Below are 18,456 nucleotides of genomic sequence, written 5' to 3'. Positions count from 1 at the left end.
GCACTGATGCCACTTGGAGTAACGGCCCGCTCTGCTCAGGAGGCAGTTGTGTCCTGGGGCCCCACCTGGTGGCCACTGGGTATATGACAGTCTGTATGGCTGTGACAAATGGGACCCCGGAAGCCAAGGTTGGCGGCAAGGGTACTACAACTTTTTTTTTTTTTTTTTTTTTGCTTTATTTCCCCTTTTTTATTTTATTTTTTATTGAAGTATAGTTGATTTACAATGTTGTGTTAATTACTACTGTACAGCAAAGTGATTCAGTTATACATACATATCTGTATATTCTTTTCCATTTTGGTTTATCGTAGGATATTGAGCATAGTTCTCTGTGCTACACAGTAGGACCTGTTGTGTAAAGGCTGTGTATAAAAGCTCACATCTGTAACCCCAGCTTCCCAGTCCATCCCTTCCCCAGCCCCCTCCCCCTTGGCAACCACCAGTCTGTTCTCTATGACCGCGATTCTGTTTCTGTTTTGTAGATAAGTTCATTTGTGTCATATTTTAGATTCCACATGTAAGTGATAACATATGGTATTTGTCTTTCTCTTTCTGACTTACTTCACTTAGTATGATAATCTTTAGTTGCATCCGCATTGCTGCAAATGGCATTATTTTGTTCTTTTTTATGGCTAATATTCCGTCGTGTGTATGTATGACATCTTCTTCATCCATTCCTCTGTAGATGGACATTTAAGTTATTTCCATGTCTTGGCTATTGTGAATAGTGCTGCTATGAACATAGGGGTGCATGTATCTTTTTGAATTATAGTTTTGTCTGGATATATGCCCAGGAGTGGGATTGCTGGATCATTTGGTAGTTCTGTTTTTAGTTTTCTGAGGAACCTCCATACTGTTTTCCACAGTGGCTGCACCACCTTACATTCAAGGGTACTAGGCTTTTAGATCCACACCCATTCTCAGAGGATCTGTCTCAGGCCCCAGTTGGAGAAACACCTCATTAAACATTAAACATTGGCCCTTTAGGCTAGTCATCGTCAAATGCAAACATGAGCCTTGAAATCACATAGATGTAGTTAGAACATGGCCAACAGATAATCTAGAATATGCTTATCCCAGGGCTTATTCGATTTTTATTAAAAAAATTAATATACCAACTGTAAAAATGTCTTCCAGGAGAACCCACACGTTCTCCCCATAGAACACTGCTGTGGGTCTCAGACCCATACATAAATAGTCGCTATCATTTTAGCATCCATTAACTGAAAATTTTTATTGTAACGAAAAGCTATATTAAGTCAGTAAAACTTTAAAATAAATTGGTATTTTATTAAAATGTTATCTACTAATACTTGGGAAAAACTTGCACATTTTATTCATCCTCTGGACAATTCTTGTGAACAAAGAGATTTAGGGACCCTTTGCAATATATCTGCAGGCCCACGTTCCAGGACCCCCAGTGAACTACCGATGGGAAATCACTGTTCCAGTTTACTGGAGGGGTCCTCGCCTTAGAGTGGAATTACCCATCTAGGACAATCTTTTTAAGATGGGGGAGGGAACAGAATTGGTCCATCATCCCCCCAAACTGGCAAAGTCTGTGGCCAAGACCACCCCGACATCTCCCACCCATGCCTAGCTTCCATCACCTTGGGGGAGGGGAGCTTCCCTGCGGCCCTCCACCTCCTTGAGGTGAGTCTTAGGGGTGGGGTGGGCCCCAGACTTAAGTATTTTTTAGAAGTCCCCGAGGTGATTCTGATGTGCAGCCAGAATTAAAATCCCTGTTCTGGCGGCAGGAGACATACCAGGGGTTCCCTGAGCACACAGACTGGAAAGGATTTGAACAACCAAATCAGACAAAACTGGTAACCACTTAATCCTGGTTACATGTCCTCAGAATAAAGCTGGGCTCCAGGGGACGCAGGCTGGGCAGGTGTAGGTGGCAGCATGAAAAGCCTCCACAATTGCTTCTGTTTGGTATCTGAACCCAGATCTAGACTGAATCCGAACAGTCCACTTTGTTAATATTAATCAATATTGTTACTGTTTTTTCTTATTATACAGCTAATAGGTATCCGTTTTAGGAGGAAGATATAGAAAATGCAGGTAAACCAAAGACCATGGGGAGGAATGGAGAGAGAGGAAGTAGAAAAGTAGATTAATCTGTGTTTCCTTTCACTAGAGATAGTAATATTTGGGTGTCATTTGAAAAAACTAGAAACAGTGTTTTAATCTGCCTTTACCCTTACGAACCTATTGTGAATCTCTTCCTCTGTCAATTATATGACTGTTCAGTCCTCCACTGTGTGGGTGCCACATAATTTGTTACCAATTCCCTAATGCTGGGTATGTGGATTGTTTCTGAATTTTTGCTAATGTTAAGAAGTATCGTTCTGAATGTCCTTATAAGTAAATATTTTTGCACATCTTTGATTTCCTGAGGACTGTATAATATTATTTAAAGCTGAAAACCACTCATCAAAATTGTTTAATAGCTAGCTATATCATTACAGATTATTTGGGGAAATTTTATCCTAAGTTAAATGGATTGATGGGTTCTTTTTTTTTTTTAACATTCTATTATGGAAATTTTAAAACATACCCCAAAGAAGAGAATTGTATCCTCAGCCCTCCTGTACCCACCTCTCAGCCTCAACAATTACCAGCGTTTAACCCATCTTGTTTCATGTGTCTACTCCCATGCTTTTTTTTTTTTTTTTTTTTTTTTGTGCTGCACCTCGCGGCATGCGGAATCTTAGTTCCCCAACCAGGGATCAAACCTGTGCCCCCTGCAGTGGAAGCGCCGAGTCTTAACCACTGGACCGCCAGGGAAGTCCAACCCCACATTTTTTTTTTTTAACTGCAAATTTTTTTAAAAAGCAACTTTCAAACGTAATTTCACCATTAAATATGTCATTTCTTACTGAAAAGGACTTTTCTTTAAATATAACAGCCATGTCCCCCGTCACAACTAACACAACGAACACTTCCTTGGTTTCTTCTATTACCAGCTCATATTCCAGTCGCCATGATTGTCTCAAGGTGTCTTTTTACAGGGGGTTGGTTTAACTCAGGGTCCAAACAAGGTCCACACATTGTGTCTGATTGGTGTGTCTCTTTTATTCTACATGGTACCCTCTCCCCTTCTTTTTATTTTTGTCCTTATTTTTGTTTTCGTTTTTGCCTTGTTTTCATGCGCTTAATTAGTTGGAGAAACCAGGTTCTGCAGGACGGAGGTCAGTGTGTGTGTGTGTGTGTGTGTGTGTGTGAGTGTGTGTGTGTGTGTTCCGATAAGACTTTATTTACATAAGTAGGCAACAGGCCATAGTTTGCAGAATATCCCTGCTGTAGAATAGTCCACATCAGGGTTTGGCTAGCTGCTTTTTCATGGTGTGGTTCACTTCTTCTTCTATCCCTTGTGTTTCTAATTAGATTCAGGTAACTGATCATTAGATTCAAGTTCAGTAGTTTTGGAACAAACACTTTGCAGGTGGTGATAGATATTTCCTAAAGCACCACATCCTGGGACAAATTATGTCTGCTTGTTATAGGTTGTTTCTTAAGCAGGAATTACTCTCTGCAGCTACATTTGCTTTTAAGTAAAGTTCTATCCATCCCATCAGTGCTGGCAAGGATGATCCTTTTCTAGCTAAAGAGATGAATTCTCTGTGATTACTTTTGGCAATTTGCAAATATGTATAAAAAGTGTTAACATTTAACTTGTCAATTTACTGCTGAGAATGTATACTCGAGGGAATGATTTAGAATGTGGCAGATATTTTGCCGCAAGGATGTTCATCACAGCATTAACTATCCTATCAGAAAACAAGGAGCTAAATTGGATGTCCAACATTATGGGATCAGTTACATTGAAGCACTATGCAGCCAGCATGAACCACGGTGAGGAAATGTCACATTAAAAGGAATTTTTGATATTGTCTTGGGTGGAAAAAGCAGCTTTAAAATCAGGATGGATGGATAGATAGCTGGGTATTATTTATATTAAAAATATGCTGTATCAGTAGAACTATATAGTGATGGCTAACTTCTGTCAATCACGTACCATGTTTCTGGCGCTACTCCAAGTATTTTATATTAACTCACACAGTCCTTATGGCAACCCTATGAGGTGGGTGGTATTACTTCCCTCATATGACAGATGAGGAAACTGAGGCACAACCAGATTAAATAAATATACCCAGGACCACAACGCTGGTAAGTGACCAGGGCAACATTCGACCCAAGAATCTGACCCCAGAACATAGTAGCAATGTGGTAACTGCCCAGGAGAGAAAAGTCTGGAAGGTTTACCCTCAAATGTGAATCATGATTACCCCTTAGGGGAAAGCTTTTGAGTTTTTTTTTCCTTTTTCCTTCATTCTTTTCTCATCTGTACTTGCTACTTTTCTGATTTTTTAAACTTAGGTTAAAAATATTACAGGCTCATTCTCCCAAGCCGTCTCACACTCCCTAAACCCAGAGAGTTCTAGGGCCGTGTGATTCAGTCCCATCACCCTGTCCCTTCATTGAGCGAGCGATGGGTTATTAGGAAAGCATCCCAGCCCGACCGCATTCCTGCCCTGGTCGCCCTGGTTGACCTTCCCTGGGGGGTAGCAGCCCAGCATCCTGCCAGGAGCTGGCACCCTGTGTGTGTTGATGACAATTATTGTGTCTCCTCCAGAACAAATCCAGAGCAGATATTTCTCATTGTCAGGCACGGGCATGTGTGTAACTTCTCAAGTCCCCCTTTGTACTGACTGACCAAAGCTAAAGTGATTTTTCTGGACGCTGAAGTTAATTTGTCACAGTGATGCATTGATCTAATGATTCCCTTCATAAAACTAATCCCCAGATGTAGTCTACGTGGAGAAGTTCATTCTTTTTCCAGCCCTAATCTTTTAACCTCTTTGGAAGAATACCTTTTGTCCACTCTGCGCCGCTTGGTGATGGCTTCCGGCCAGAAGCAACCAGGTTGTGACCTGGACCTGAACTGAAGGTGTGAACGGTGGATAATGCTGTGGTTATGCTCCTGGACCGAGGCCCCCACCCGCAGGCGTGATGGGCTGCAGGTGCCCCCTCTGTGGCTGGGGGCTCGTCCCCTGCCCACCTTTGGAGCTCCCTGCTCCAGACCAGCCCTGGGCTGTGCCCACCCCCCAGCAGCCCCCCACCCTGCCTTCCCTGCCTCTCTATACTTAGCGGTCCTTCTTACTCTCAGGTACGTCTGGGAGAAGGATGGGGCCACGCTGAGCATGGAGGGCAACCCCCGCATCCGTCTGGACAGAAACGGCTCCCTGCACATCTCGCAGACGTGGTCCGGGGACATCGGCACCTACACCTGCCGGGTGCTCTCAGCCGGAGGCAACGACTCTCGCAGCGCCCACCTGCGCGTGAGGTGAGGGCGGCCTGCCCAGGCTCCGGGGTGAAGGGGTGCAGGCGGCAAAGGCAAGGCTGCGTCTAGGCAGGCCACCAGGCCAGGTGTGACCTGAGCCCGCCCACCTCACCCCAGCATCCTCCAGGCCTTCGCCGGCTCAGTTCGGCCCCTGTCAAGGGCGGGGAGTCTGGGTTATGGCTTTGGACAGGTGGGCTCCAGAGCCAGTGCGCAGAATCTCCAGCTAGATGGCCCCGAAGGCTGGGTTTCGGGGGCCGAGCACCAAATATCACGGGAGCTCAGACTGAGTCCTGGGTGTCACCTGATTCTAGACCTCACAGGGGTGCCCGCCACACCTGTCTCCTCCAGGCAGCTGCCTCATGCCCCTGAGCACCCAGTGGCGACTCTCAGCGCCGCGGAGAGAAGGGCCATCAACCTGACGTGGGCCAAGCCCTTTGACGGCAACAGCCCACTGATCCACTACATCCTGGAGATGTCGGAGAACAGTAAGGCTGCGCGCGCCCCCTCCACCGACCGCAGCCAGGACGACCCCACTTCTGTGCCTTTGAGCAAACCCTCTGGACGGCCCAGCTCCCTCATCTGTAAAATGAGCCACGGCATCCTCCAGTCGTGTGACAATTGAACGAGATAACACATAGGCTGGACTTGGGACCTGCCACCCAGAAGCCCCAAGACACTGGCCCATTAGTTTTTTGTTTGTTTTTTGTTGGTTTGTTTTTTTTTTAAATTAATTTATTTATTTATATATATTTTTTGGCTGCGTTGGGTCTTTGTTACTGCTCGCGGGCTTTCTCTAGTTGCAGCGAGCCGGGGCTACTCTTCGTTGCAGTGCGCAGGCTTCTCATTGCAGTGGCTTCTCCTGTTGCGGAGCACAGGCTCTAGGCGCGCGGGCTTCAGTAGTTGTGGCACGTGGGCTCAGTAGCTGTGGCTCGCAGTCTCTAGAGCGCAGGCTCAGTAGTTGTGGCCACGGGCTTTGTGGCTCCACGGCATGTGGGATCTTCCCAGACCAGGGGTCGAACCCGTGTCCCCTGCATTGGCAGGCGGATTCTTAACCACTGTGCCATCAGGGAAGTCCCTGGCCATTAGTTTGTTTTTTTTTTTAATTTTTATCCTCCATCCCCAAGCCATGAACTCCAAAATAATTAGCAGGCATCATTTGAGTGGTGTTTCAAATACAGTTTGCTAGAGCTCATCAATTTGAGAAAAAAAAAAAGATAGAAAAGGCCTCTCAGTTCCCATGAGCCCTTGCTCCCTCCTCAGGACTCCCCAACCCCCTGGGACATGTGGGCTAAGGGGACCCAGAAAAATGACGTGACCAGCCTCTACTGGACCAAGCTGGGGAGGTACTACCCTGCCAGCCCAAACGAGGCTGGACGCCTGCTGGGAATGGAGGGGGAAGAAGCGTGCGCCCCCAAGATGCCCACCTCAGCCTCCACCCTCTGTCCCTGTAGATGCCCCCTGGACAGTGCTCCTGGCCAGTGTGGACCCCGAGGCCACCTCGGTGATGGTCAAGGGCTTGGTTCCCGCACGTTCCTACCAGTTCCGTCTTTGTGCCGTCAACGACGTGGGGAAAGGACAGTTCAGCAAGGACACAGAGAGGTGAGGGGAGCAGGGTGGGTGTCAGGGGCTCCAACGGTGGGTGTCAGGGGCTCAACTCTCTAACCCAGTTGAGTTGTCCCTCTCACTGTGGGCCATGCGCGTTCCAAGACTTAAGCCCATTCTGCTCTACGCCCCCATGGGTTGCCATTATTGTTAAACGCACGTGAATTTCCAAAGACATCTAGGATCTACACGGATCTCTGTATGCAATGCCTTGCACGGTGCCAGACCCCATGAAGCCTCCAACAAAGCTTTTTTTAACATGATGAAAGTTTAATAAAAACAGCAGTTCATGCATTTTAATACCCACTTGTGTAGGAGGCGCGTTCTAGCCACCTAGACCCCCATAGAACAAGCAGCCTCCTCTAGTGAGAAAGAAGACATCAGGTCAGAATGATAGTGGCACCAATCCCACGCCCCAAAGCTGTGTGCTTTAGCTCTTTATTTTTTTAATGTGTATTTTTATTTTTTCCAGATTTATTGAGATATCGTTGACATGTAACATTATGTAAGTTTAAGGTGTACAATGCGTTGATTTGACACACTCCTGTATGGCAAAATGATTACCCCCGTGGTGTTAGCTGACACCTCCATCCTGTCACATAATTACCATTTCTTTTTGTCGTGAGAACATTTGAGATCTACTTTCTTAGTAACCTTCAAGTATATAATACAGTATTCTTAGCTATAATCACCATGCTGTATATTCCATCACCAGAACTTGTTATTCTTATAACTGGAAATTTATGCCTTTTGACTAACATCTTCCCCAGCCCCCCACCTCCTCTGTTTCTCTGAGTTCAGCTCCTTTAGACTGCACATATAAGTGAGATCTACAGTATCTGTCTTTCTCTGTCTGACTTATTTCACTTAGCATAATACCCTGCTGGTCCATCCATGTTTTTGCAAATGGCAGAATTTCTTTCTTTCTCATGGCTGGAAAATATTTCATTGTATAGCTGTGTTACATCTTCTTTATCCATTTATTTGTTGATGGACACTTAGGGTGTTTCCATATCTTGGCTATCGTGAATAATGCTGCCGTGAACACGGGGGTGCAGATATGTCTTTGAGATCCTGTTTTCATTTCTTTGGGGTGGATATATACCCAGAAGTGGGGTAGCTGGATCACATGGTAGTTCTATTTCCAATTTGGGGGGAGAACCTCCATACTGTTTCCCATAGTCCCTATACCAATTTTTACTCACACCAACAGTGCATGAGGGGTCCCTTTTATCCACATCCTCACCAACGCTTGTTATTTGTTGTCTTTTTGATAATAGTCATTCTGATGGGTGTAAGGTAATATCTCACTGTGGTTTTGATTTGCATTTCCCTGATGGTTAGTGACGTTGAGCACCTTTTCATTGACCTGTTGGCCATTTTTATGTCTTCTTTGGAAAAATGTCTATGCAGCTCATTTGCCCATTTTTTGATCAGATTATTTAGTGTTTTGCTGTTGCATTGTATGAGTTCTTTATATATTTTGGATATTAACCCCTTATCAGATATATGGTTTGCAGATATTTTCTCCCATTCCATATGTTGCCTTTTCATTTTGTTGTTTCTTGTTCTGTGCAGAAGCTTTTTAGTTTGATATAGTCCTGCTTTTATTTATTTTTGCTTTTGTCGCTTGTCCTTTTGGTGTCATATCCAGGAAATTACTGCCAAGACCAGCATCAAGGAGCTTTTCTCCTATGTTTTATTCTAGGAGTTTTATAGTTTCAGGTCTCAAGTTTGTCTTTAATCCATTTCGAGTTCATTTTTGGGAGTGGTGTAAAATAGAGGTCCAATTACCTTCTTCTGCATATGGTTATCCAGTTTTCCCAACATCATTTATTGAAGAGACTATCCTTTTCCCATTGAGAAGAGTTAATATTGTTAGAATGTCCATATCGCCCAAAGCCATCCATTGATTTGATGCAATCCCTATCACAATTCCAATGGCATTTTTCACAGAAATAGTAAAAAACAATTCTAAAATTTGTATAGAGCCACAAAAGACCCCAAATAGCCAAAGCAATCCTGAGAACAAAGAACAAAGCCAGAGGCACCACACTTCCTGATTCCCAGCTATACTACAAAGTTATAGTAACCAAAACAGTATGCTACTCATAAAAATAGACACATAGGGAGTTCCCTGGCAGTCCAGTGGTTAGGACTCAGCACTTTCATTGCTGTGGCCCGGGTTCAATCCCTGGTTGGTGAACTGAGATCCTGCAAGCTGCATGGTGCAGCCAAAATAAATAAATAAATAAATAGACACATAGACCAATGGAACAGAATTGAGAGCCCAGAAATAAACCATCATATAGTGTTTGCTAAGGGAGCCAAGAATGCATTTTGCTTTTTAAAAGATGCTCTTTGGTGTGTACACAGACCCACCACTGGGTTAAATCAATCATTGTGGCTTCCCCACAGTTCCAGTAAGCTTGAATCCCTTTGGCTTTTACTAGGGGGATGCCACAGGGGCTGTGACACTCTAACAGGAGGAAGAAGTGACAGCTAACAGCCTGGCATGGAGAGCGGTTATAGAAGAATTTATTCATTCACTGTTTACTGAGCACCTACTATGTGCCAGGCCATGTTTGGACCACGAGAGGTGGTGCAGGGGAAAAAAATGGACATAGCCCCAATCCTTCAGAGCTACGAAATCCCAATAACAAGAGGCCTCAAAGTGTAGGGAAACCATCCTATAACTTCTCCAGTCCTTTGGGCTTCCCTCTGTAATGCTGATTCATCTTCCTAATGAATTGTCCTGAGTCAGCAAGAAAAAGGTTAAATTACCCTCACTTTAGGCTTTACAAAGCCATGGGAAGGTGCAGGATGTTTTGGAAAAGCTATCCATCAGGAAACAAAAATGTAAACAAAACGGGAAAGACATCCATCAAAAATAATCAACTTTTGTTGTTAATGGATGCATGTCATTTATGTGAAAAATACAGAGGTGGAATGCTGTGTCCCCTGGCCATGCCAGAGAAAGAAATGCAGTAGCACCGGGCTTCGGGGGGTGGGGGGATGCTCAAACTCTCACCCACACACCCCGCCACCCCTACCCGGCCCGCCCTACCTCTGCCTGGGCTCAGCTGGTTCGTAAAGGAAGCCCGGTTCAAGTTCACCACCAGCTGGTAACTGGGAGGTGAGTATTTGACACTCCTGCTCCTAAAATACTTGAACACTCATGACGTCATCAACCCCGACAGCAGCTTCTTTGACAAATGGGAAACCAAGGCCTGTGTCCCTCAACCGCACAGAAAATACACATATCTGGTGCTTTACAGTGTTTTAAAAAGACTTCCATATACATTGTGTCATTCAAGCTTCAACCACTCATAAAGCAGGCAAGTGGACTTTATGATACTACTTTTACAGATAAAGAAGCAAGCTCAGAGAGGTTAATTGACTAGCCCAAAAGCACACAGCAATTGTGCAGAGTCATCCAGGGGCAGAGCAGGGTGGGGCCTCTTCATATCCCGTTAAACTCCTGTATTTACCGTGGAGACTAGGAGTGAAAAGCCCTGCCCATTCTTGGTGTTTTCCTATCCAGGGTCTCCCTTCCTGAGGAGCCCCCCACGGCCCCTCCACAGAATGTCATCGCCAGCGGCCGGACCAACCAATCCATCATGATCCAGTGGCAGCCACCTCCCGAGAGCCACCAGAATGGCATCCTTAAGGGCTACATCATCAGGTAGGCGTCCGGACCGGGGAAAGGAGGGGCCGCCCAGACTCAAGAGGAAAGAGATGAGGGAGGGTCAGGGAGTGGATTGGAAAACAGAGCAGATTCATGGCAGGTCCTTCTTCATCAACAAGGACCAGGCAACAAGAAATGCCTACACTACAGTAGGAAGGATTGAAGTTAGACATCTAGAAGAACTTGCAGCAGTGAGAGCCTTGGAAACCAATAGGAATGGTTAGAGAGGAGATACAATGTAGCCTCCTTAAGGCTGTACGGATGGCAAGTCTGCCATCTGTCAGGGCTACATAGGAATAGGGCTGCACGGAGACACATAACTATCCAGGGGACCAACCACCTGGGAAACCAAGAATATTCTAGCAGGCCAGATTTCCCCAGGACAGACAATGAGTGGACGAATTACTAGGCCAAGAACTGGTTAAAAAGTGGAAGTCCTGTCTTTGGTCCCTACTGCCAAATGAAGCCCAGTTATATAGCCTTTTATTTTTACATTTGACTGTGGGTGCTTCACTGGTAACCTGAAAGTGTATTATTAAGTTGTTACTAAAATTTGGTATTCATAAAAGAAAAGTAGCCTGTTACTTGAAACTTCTGAGAACTTGTGTCAATATTCTGAACTCTGGCTGGTTGCAAGATGCTAGGCAACTTCACGTGTCTCTTTCCTGAATGAGTACACTCACAGCACTGGAATTCCCAAATTTTGGAAGAAGTTACTGTTCGTTTGGCTGCTCCGTTATCGGTTAATTTCGTCGTGGGCTTTTTGGTGAATCCTAAAGGGCAGTGGTTCTCAAAGTGTGGTCCCTGGACCAGAACATCGACATCACTTGAGAACTTGATAGGAATGCAAATTCTCAAGTCCCACCCCTGACCTACGGAATGGGAAACTTTGGGGTAAGCCCAGCAATCTGTGTTTCAACAGGCTTTGCAGGTGTCTTTAATGCACACTAAGGCTTTGAGAACCACTGCTATGGGGTTTTGTGAAGCATCAAAATAATCTGGGGCCTCTGATTTCCCAATAGTTAGACGTTAAAGTGTGTGCACATTGTTGTTCTCCTATGAGCTATCCATCCTCCAAAATTTGCCTGTACATATCCCATTTATTTATTACCCTGCATTCTTTTTTCCAGTGGAAGGTGGAACTTGGTAGAGTATATAGCCTCAGGTTTTTTTCTTTCCACCTCAGTGAATGGCTGTCAAAAGAGGGAGCCATTCTCCTAGAAGGAGAAAGAAAATGAGCCCAACCTTTGGAGACCACTCTCTGATCAGCGACCCCTCAAAGCTAGACCAGTGAGATCTTCCCAGGAACTCTCAGCATCCCTGGCTAGCCATCCTACCGATGTCCTCCTCCCCCGTCAAAAAGAAGAGTCCAGACACATCCCCTGGACTTGTGTTATCCCATGGGGTAGCCGCTGGTCACTTGCAGCCATTTAAATTAATAAAAAAGTAAGATTAAATGACAAACGTCGTTCCTCAGTTACACTAAGCACGTTTCAGGTGCCCAACAAGCACAAGTGCCAGCAGGTCCCATGTTGGACAGCATGGATGTGGGTTTCCACCATCACAGACAGCTTCCTGGGCACGAGGACAAGCAGGCTGATTCCAATCCGTGGCATCCTGGCTTTCGCCCCTCAGGTACTGCCTGGCCGGGCTGCCTGTCGGGTACCAGTTTAAGAACATCACAGATGCTGATGTCAACAACCTGCTGCTGGAGGACCTCATCATCTGGACCAACTACGAGATCGAGGTGGCCGCCTACAACAGCGCCGGACTGGGTGTCTACAGTAGCAAAGTCACCGAGTGGACACTGCAGGGAGGTGGGTGGGGACAGTGGCCGTGGAGGAGCTGGTGCTTCCCCCTCTCCGTGCCTGTTGGGTCCTGACTGTCCAGTCCTGACTGCCTCAACCGTGTCACCTGTTTTATCCAGTCCCAGGCTGTCGCATGCTGTGCCCAGCTACCCCGTAGGGTGGGAGGACGGAGGGAAAGATGAAGAGGTTGGGGTGGGTGTGATGAAGGCAGAGGCTTCGGGGTTACAGGGACCCTCTGCAAAGTTTCCCATTAACTGGATCATGAAACAGCTTACATTTAGCGTTGTACCTAAAAACCACCCTGAGCATTTTCAGATCCATCACTTTTATTTGTGGGTACCCTGTGAAATGGACCAGACCGGTTTTATTAAGCCCAAACTAATCTACAGAAAGAGGGCATCTGAAGTCTCCGTAGCAGCAGGGGAGGAGCTGGGGGGAGGGGTGTAAAGCAGTGTCTGCAGACCTCATGTGTTTTCTCTGCTTAACCGGGCCAGACAGTCAGACTGTGCCCCCTCCACGCACACCCCTACCTCTCTGCTCTCCTTCAGTCCCCACGGTCCCTCCGGGCAACGTGCACGCAGAAGCCACCAACTCCACGACCATCCGCTTCACCTGGAATGCCCCCAGCCCCCAGTTCATCAACGGCATCAACCAGGGCTACAAGGTACATAAGGCCTCTCCTTGCCCCGAGAGGAAGGCTGGAGATTCTCGGAAGGAGGACGCAGGCCGCAGAGGCAGGGAGAAGGCGAGGGAGGGGGAGGAGGGAGTCCCCGCTCTGTCTCTGAAATCATTGGTTCAAGCCAAGCAGAGGACACATGATCAAGGCAAGGGGCATGCGGGCTCTCCCCAGGTCCACGTGCAGGCCGCGGGGAGTACGGACGCTGGCCTGTCTGTGACCCAGTGCAGGGAGTAGTCAGTCTCGATGAGCCTGCCGTATAAACAAAACCAGGTTTGCTTCAGGCTCAGGATCCCCACATAGCCATGGCCCCATCAGAAGAATCCAGAACGTACTTCCTACTCCCAAGCCATGGGCTAATGGGCACTCTGCAGGGTCATTTGTCTTCGGACTGTACTTGACCTCACACCGTGTGTTTAAGGGCAGGGCTAGGACTCAGAGAGCTTAGATTAAAGTCCTGGCTCTGCCGCTGGCCGGGTCCCTGGACAAGTCCTATAGACCGTCTGAGCATCCTTCCTTCAATAAGTGTTGATTGAGCCCAACCATAGGCACTGTTCTGGCCGCTGGGGAACCAAGAGACATCCTGTTTCCTCATTTGCACACGAAGATGATGATAATTTCTGTTCCTTAGGACTGCGTGAGGATTAAATGAGAATATTTGTAATTTTTTGAGCAGTTGACAAGCACATAACAAGCATTCAGAAAATGGTAGCAATAGTAGTAGAAATGGATTCGTTGCTCAGGCTGCCCTCACAGAGTATCACAGACCGGGCGGCTTAAACAGCAGAAATGTATTTCGTCACAGTTCTGGGGGCCAGAAGTCCAAGATCAAGGTGTTGATAGGGCTGGTTCCTTTTGAGGCGTCTCTTCTTGGCACGTAGACGGCCGCCTTCTCTGTGTCCTCACGCGTCTTTCCTCTGTGTGTCTGTGTCCAGATTTCCACTTCTTAGAAGGACACCAGTTCTATTGGATGAGGGCCCACACTAAGGACCTCATTTTAACTTAATTACCTCTTTAAAGGCTATCTCCAAACACAGTCACATTCTGAGGTCCTGGGGGTTAGGGCTTCCACATAAAAATTGGAGGGGAAACAATTCAGCCATGAAAAAAAGCACTAGTAGCGGTAGTGATGGTGATGGTAGTAAATTTGCTATAATTGGAACTGTGCTGCAAGTCGGGACTTCTCAACTATCCCCTTCTGGCAGCCACTCCTGGGTCTCTCCTCTCACCCCACGAGGAGCTGACCTTCCCTAAGAGAATGGGAGATGACAGATTACAGAGTGCGTGGTCCACGCCGTGTTTTACAGCTTCGCCCCGGCTGAGTGGGGCGGGTGGGAGGATGCAGTGGGTTCCCTCCAGATGTGAGAGGCGTGTCACCGGGAAGCCAGCCATGAAGGGCAGAGAACCGCGGGCTCTGGTGGCCTCGAGGTGACCTCAGATACTTCCAGAAGCTCCCCACACCACCCGTGTGTGACAGCAAGGACCATTTCTAGGACTAGCAGCCTTAGCCTTTGCTGCTGCAAGGTGGGGATGGCTGGGCAGGAAGGGGCTGAGATTAAATCACCAAGGGAATTTTCTGCTGGTGTTTCAAGTACAGGAGGGAGGGTCCAGATCCCGATACACCCCAGCCGCAGCCATCTCGCTTCCAGGAAAGTGCATCACCGAGGCTGAGCGGGGCCTCCCTGGACCAGGGCTGTAGCTGCTCGCTGGTAGTGCCGACTGGCTGGAGAAACCTCCTAATTGGGACTCGGCGGGGAGACAGTGGAGGGAAGGGGGAGGCTCGCATCGTGCAGAGGAGCTGAGCTGGGAACGACTAGCTTCTTGCTGCCGATTCTAAGTTTCCTCCTACCTTGGGGAGGCCTGGGCTGCAAACTCCTAAGGCAAATGGCTCCCAGAGGGCCAAGGAGACCAGCTTAGTGGCCGGGACAATTAGGGCAACGACCCATTATGACCCAGAGCCAGAGGAAGCTGCAGAAGCCCACCTGATTCCCAGGTCCAGTCTGTGCCCAGCGCCCTGTAACTGTTCCAAGAAAGTCAGCAGAAATGAATTGTCCAGATAGCTTGAGCATAGAGACTGGTGCTTAAGAAGAGCTCACGCTTACAGGGCACTTTCTACATGCCAGGCAGGATGCCTGGGCTTCCCTCACGTTCTGGTCTCATGCAAGCTGCACAAGAACCCTACAAAGGAAGGCTTGTTATCATCACCCCATTTTACAGAGGAGGAAACTGAGGCATGAGGGCAAGTGACTTGTTCACAGTCAGAGTAACTGCGAAGCTTGGCTTCAAAATCCAGAGCCTGCACCTTGTCTTGCATTAAAAAGAAAGTGTCGTATGATTTAATTGTAAAATAATAACTATAACTTGATTTTTTCTAAGTATAAATGGATACAAGTGGGGATTTTGTTTCTTGCTCCTTTGGCCTTCAGTATCACAGGGAGGGAAAAAAAGCAGTGTTTGTCCCTTCCATCCTTCCAGTGAGAAGGGACCTTTTTTTCCCCTTTGAATTGTGAACAATTTCAAACATCTACAAAAGTGGTGAGGAGACTAAGATGACTTGATAAAACCATAATGCACCCTGGCTTCGACAGGTACCAACTCATGGCCCAATGTGTTCCCTCTATTTTCCAGCCCTCTGCTTCTCCCCTAGAATATTTGTAAGGAAATCCCAGGTATTGTATCCTTTCATCCATAAATATTTCTGCAGAGAAATATTATAGATAAAGTCTCTACTTAAAACCTAACCACAATAATCACATTCTCATTATGGTGCCTTAAAATATCAACAGTCCCCTTAATAGCATCAGATACCCCCGGTTAGCATTCAAATTTCCCCAGTTGCCACGTCATTTATTTTACTGGTTGGTTTATTTGCCTCAGGGTCCAAATGAAAGCCACACAATTGCATTTGGTTGAAGTTTTCTAGGTCTCAGTTGATCTACAGATTCTCTCTCTCCTTTCTCTCTCTCGCTCTCTCTTCCTTTTAATTTATTTAGTAAAGAAACTTAGTCATTTGTCCTGTAGTGTTTTCCACAGCCTGGATTTGCTGACTTCATCCCTGTGGGGTCATTTAATATATTCCTCTGAACACTATATTTGCAGTAAATTTGAATTTAGAACTAGAGGCTTGATCATATTCAGATTTGATGATTTTTTTTTTCAAAATATTACTTCCTAGATGGTGCTGTGCATTTTCATTAGAAGGCACAGAGTCTGCCTGTCTCTCTTACTAGGATGTGGTGACCATTGACCACCCTTGTGTGCTCTATTGTCTCAATAGGGGATACTTGAGGGTATGAAATGTATTCAAGAATCAAAATGAGGATACTTGAATATTATGATTTCTTCTTGATTTATAGGCTGAAATACTTTCCCCCAAAACGAATTTTTCCGTTAACAACTTTTTGGTTACCTGAAGGTTTAGTTCATCTAGGAAAAGCATGGTAAATGCTCAGTTCTTTTCCATGTCTTAACAATTTTCAGAATTGGTTCCTTAGCGTCTTCTAAGGTGACAGGTGAGTTTGGATGGGGGCAGAGGGAGGCATCTTTTTGTTCTGTTTTTGTTAGTATTATTATGTCCTTAAGGATTTTTAATACGTCTGATATGTCTCAGTCCACTGCCATTATTACTCTTATTGATGCCAAATTGACCCATCACCCACCTCTTCAAGTTGGTGAGTCCTTTTGATGTGGCCCCAGGAGTCTTTGATAGCTTCCTTGCTATCTGGTGTGACAGGGTGGCCCAAGCTAGCTCCTTTTCCTGCCCTGTGCCTGGGATCAGCCACGTCATCAAGGAGCCCTTGTTTCTTTTAATGATAGTTAGACACCAAAATCTGGGCACTGGGGGTGCTTCTGATTCAGGCACTGGTTGTTGTTTCAAGGCCCTGTGAATGGGCAACTCAGAAATACTTTTTTTAAAGATAAGACACATACCGATACTTCCAATTCAATTTCAGGACTCTGACATTTTAAAAATAATCTCATTGGTCTTTTGTCTCTTTTCTCCATTCTGAAAATCTAGTTTCCTCCACAGCAACAGAATCACTCACCTACTTGATCCCACAAATACCCACAACAGTTTCAGAACAGCAATATCAACACTGTGATTACTGAAAACAGTTTCAGATGATCTGTAGTTCTTAGGATGTATCCCACCAGGGACACAGTCCCCCCTTTCTGTGCTACAAAGTCTATGAAATGGTTTCTTTCTGTGTAATTTTGCTACAGTTCAATACACTGTGAGGTTCATTTGTTTCATTTGGGTTTCGATTTTTAGGGATTGATTTTTTTATTTAATTTTATTCTATAATTATGTAGCTTATTTACATGGTTGCAAGGTTAAATCTACAAAGCAAAGTTAATTCAGAAAAAATCAGCCTGAATTCTGGTCCTCTTCCTTCCCAAGGGAAGTGATTTCTTTTTGTTTGTTGGTTTGGTTCGGTTTTCCCTTCCATGTCTTTAACATAAACAAAGGCATGCATGTATAAATGTGTATCCTCGCCTTCTTAGATAAATGACAGTGTACTCTACATACTTTCTCCATTTTGCTTTTTTATTTACATTGTATCCTGGAGATCTCTCTGTAGGAGCATATAGAGATATTCCTTGTCCCTTTTTGAAAAATCTGTATTGTGTTCCATTATGTGGATCTCCCATTGTTTAGTCAGCCAGCTCCCTAGTGATGACATTTTGGTTGTTTCCAGTCTTTTACTGTAACAAACATTTCTGCAGTGAATAGTTTTGCGCATACATTTTTTCATACTGTCACATATAACTCTGGAATAGATTCTTAGAAATGAGATTGCTAGGGCAAAAGGTTAAATGTGTCTAATTTTGCTGCTATTGCCAAATCGCCCCCATTATTTTTTTAATTTTTTAATTTAATTTTTAACCGGGAATATATTTACACGATTCAAAAACCAACAAATGTAAAAAGATAAACTTATAGCAGACATCCTCCATCTCACGCCATGCCACCCCAGTCCCTCATCTGCCTGGTTCTATCCCCCCCAACCTTGAAATTCTCCACACTCCAGGGAACCACTGTTGTTAATTTCTTACATATCCTTCCAGGATGCTTTGCGCGAATCCGTGCAAATGCAAAGAGATAGAAAAGTAGAGGGAAAGACAAAGGGAGGGCGAAAAAGAGAATTTCCCCTAAACTCCAGAATTTAACAGGTTATACTCTCCTAGACTCTCGAGCCCGCGATGTACTGCCTCCATCAGAAACAGGAGGCACGTCAGTTCAGCCCTTTTCTCTACAACCATTGAGGTAGCTAATACTGTCTCCTGTAATAGCCTGAGGCTCAGAGAGGTTGAGTGATTTTCCCAGGGT

At 45.7% G+C, this 18,456-nt stretch overlaps 1 protein-coding gene across 1 annotated transcript in view; it reads left to right on the top strand.

Moving 5' to 3' along the window:
- SDK2 (sidekick cell adhesion molecule 2) overlaps positions 1 to 18,456 on the top strand; it is a 263,285-nt gene that overhangs the window by 189,241 nt on the left and 55,588 nt on the right. The window contains exons 13-18 of the mRNA XM_059907902.1: positions 5,177 to 5,353; positions 5,699 to 5,835; positions 6,802 to 6,949; positions 10,497 to 10,637; positions 12,276 to 12,457; positions 12,997 to 13,112. Of these exons, the coding sequence (XP_059763885.1) occupies positions 5,177 to 5,353; positions 5,699 to 5,835; positions 6,802 to 6,949; positions 10,497 to 10,637; positions 12,276 to 12,457; positions 12,997 to 13,112 (901 nt within the window). The remainder of the gene's footprint in view (positions 1 to 5,176; positions 5,354 to 5,698; positions 5,836 to 6,801; positions 6,950 to 10,496; positions 10,638 to 12,275; positions 12,458 to 12,996; positions 13,113 to 18,456) is intronic.

The sequence above is a fragment of the Balaenoptera ricei genome, chromosome 20 (assembly GCF_028023285.1).
Source record: "Balaenoptera ricei isolate mBalRic1 chromosome 20, mBalRic1.hap2, whole genome shotgun sequence".
In the NCBI taxonomy this organism is placed as follows: domain Eukaryota; kingdom Metazoa; phylum Chordata; class Mammalia; order Artiodactyla; family Balaenopteridae; genus Balaenoptera; species Balaenoptera ricei.
Note: the sequence above shows the minus strand (reverse complement) of the source record. Positions and strands in the feature narration are given on the sequence as shown.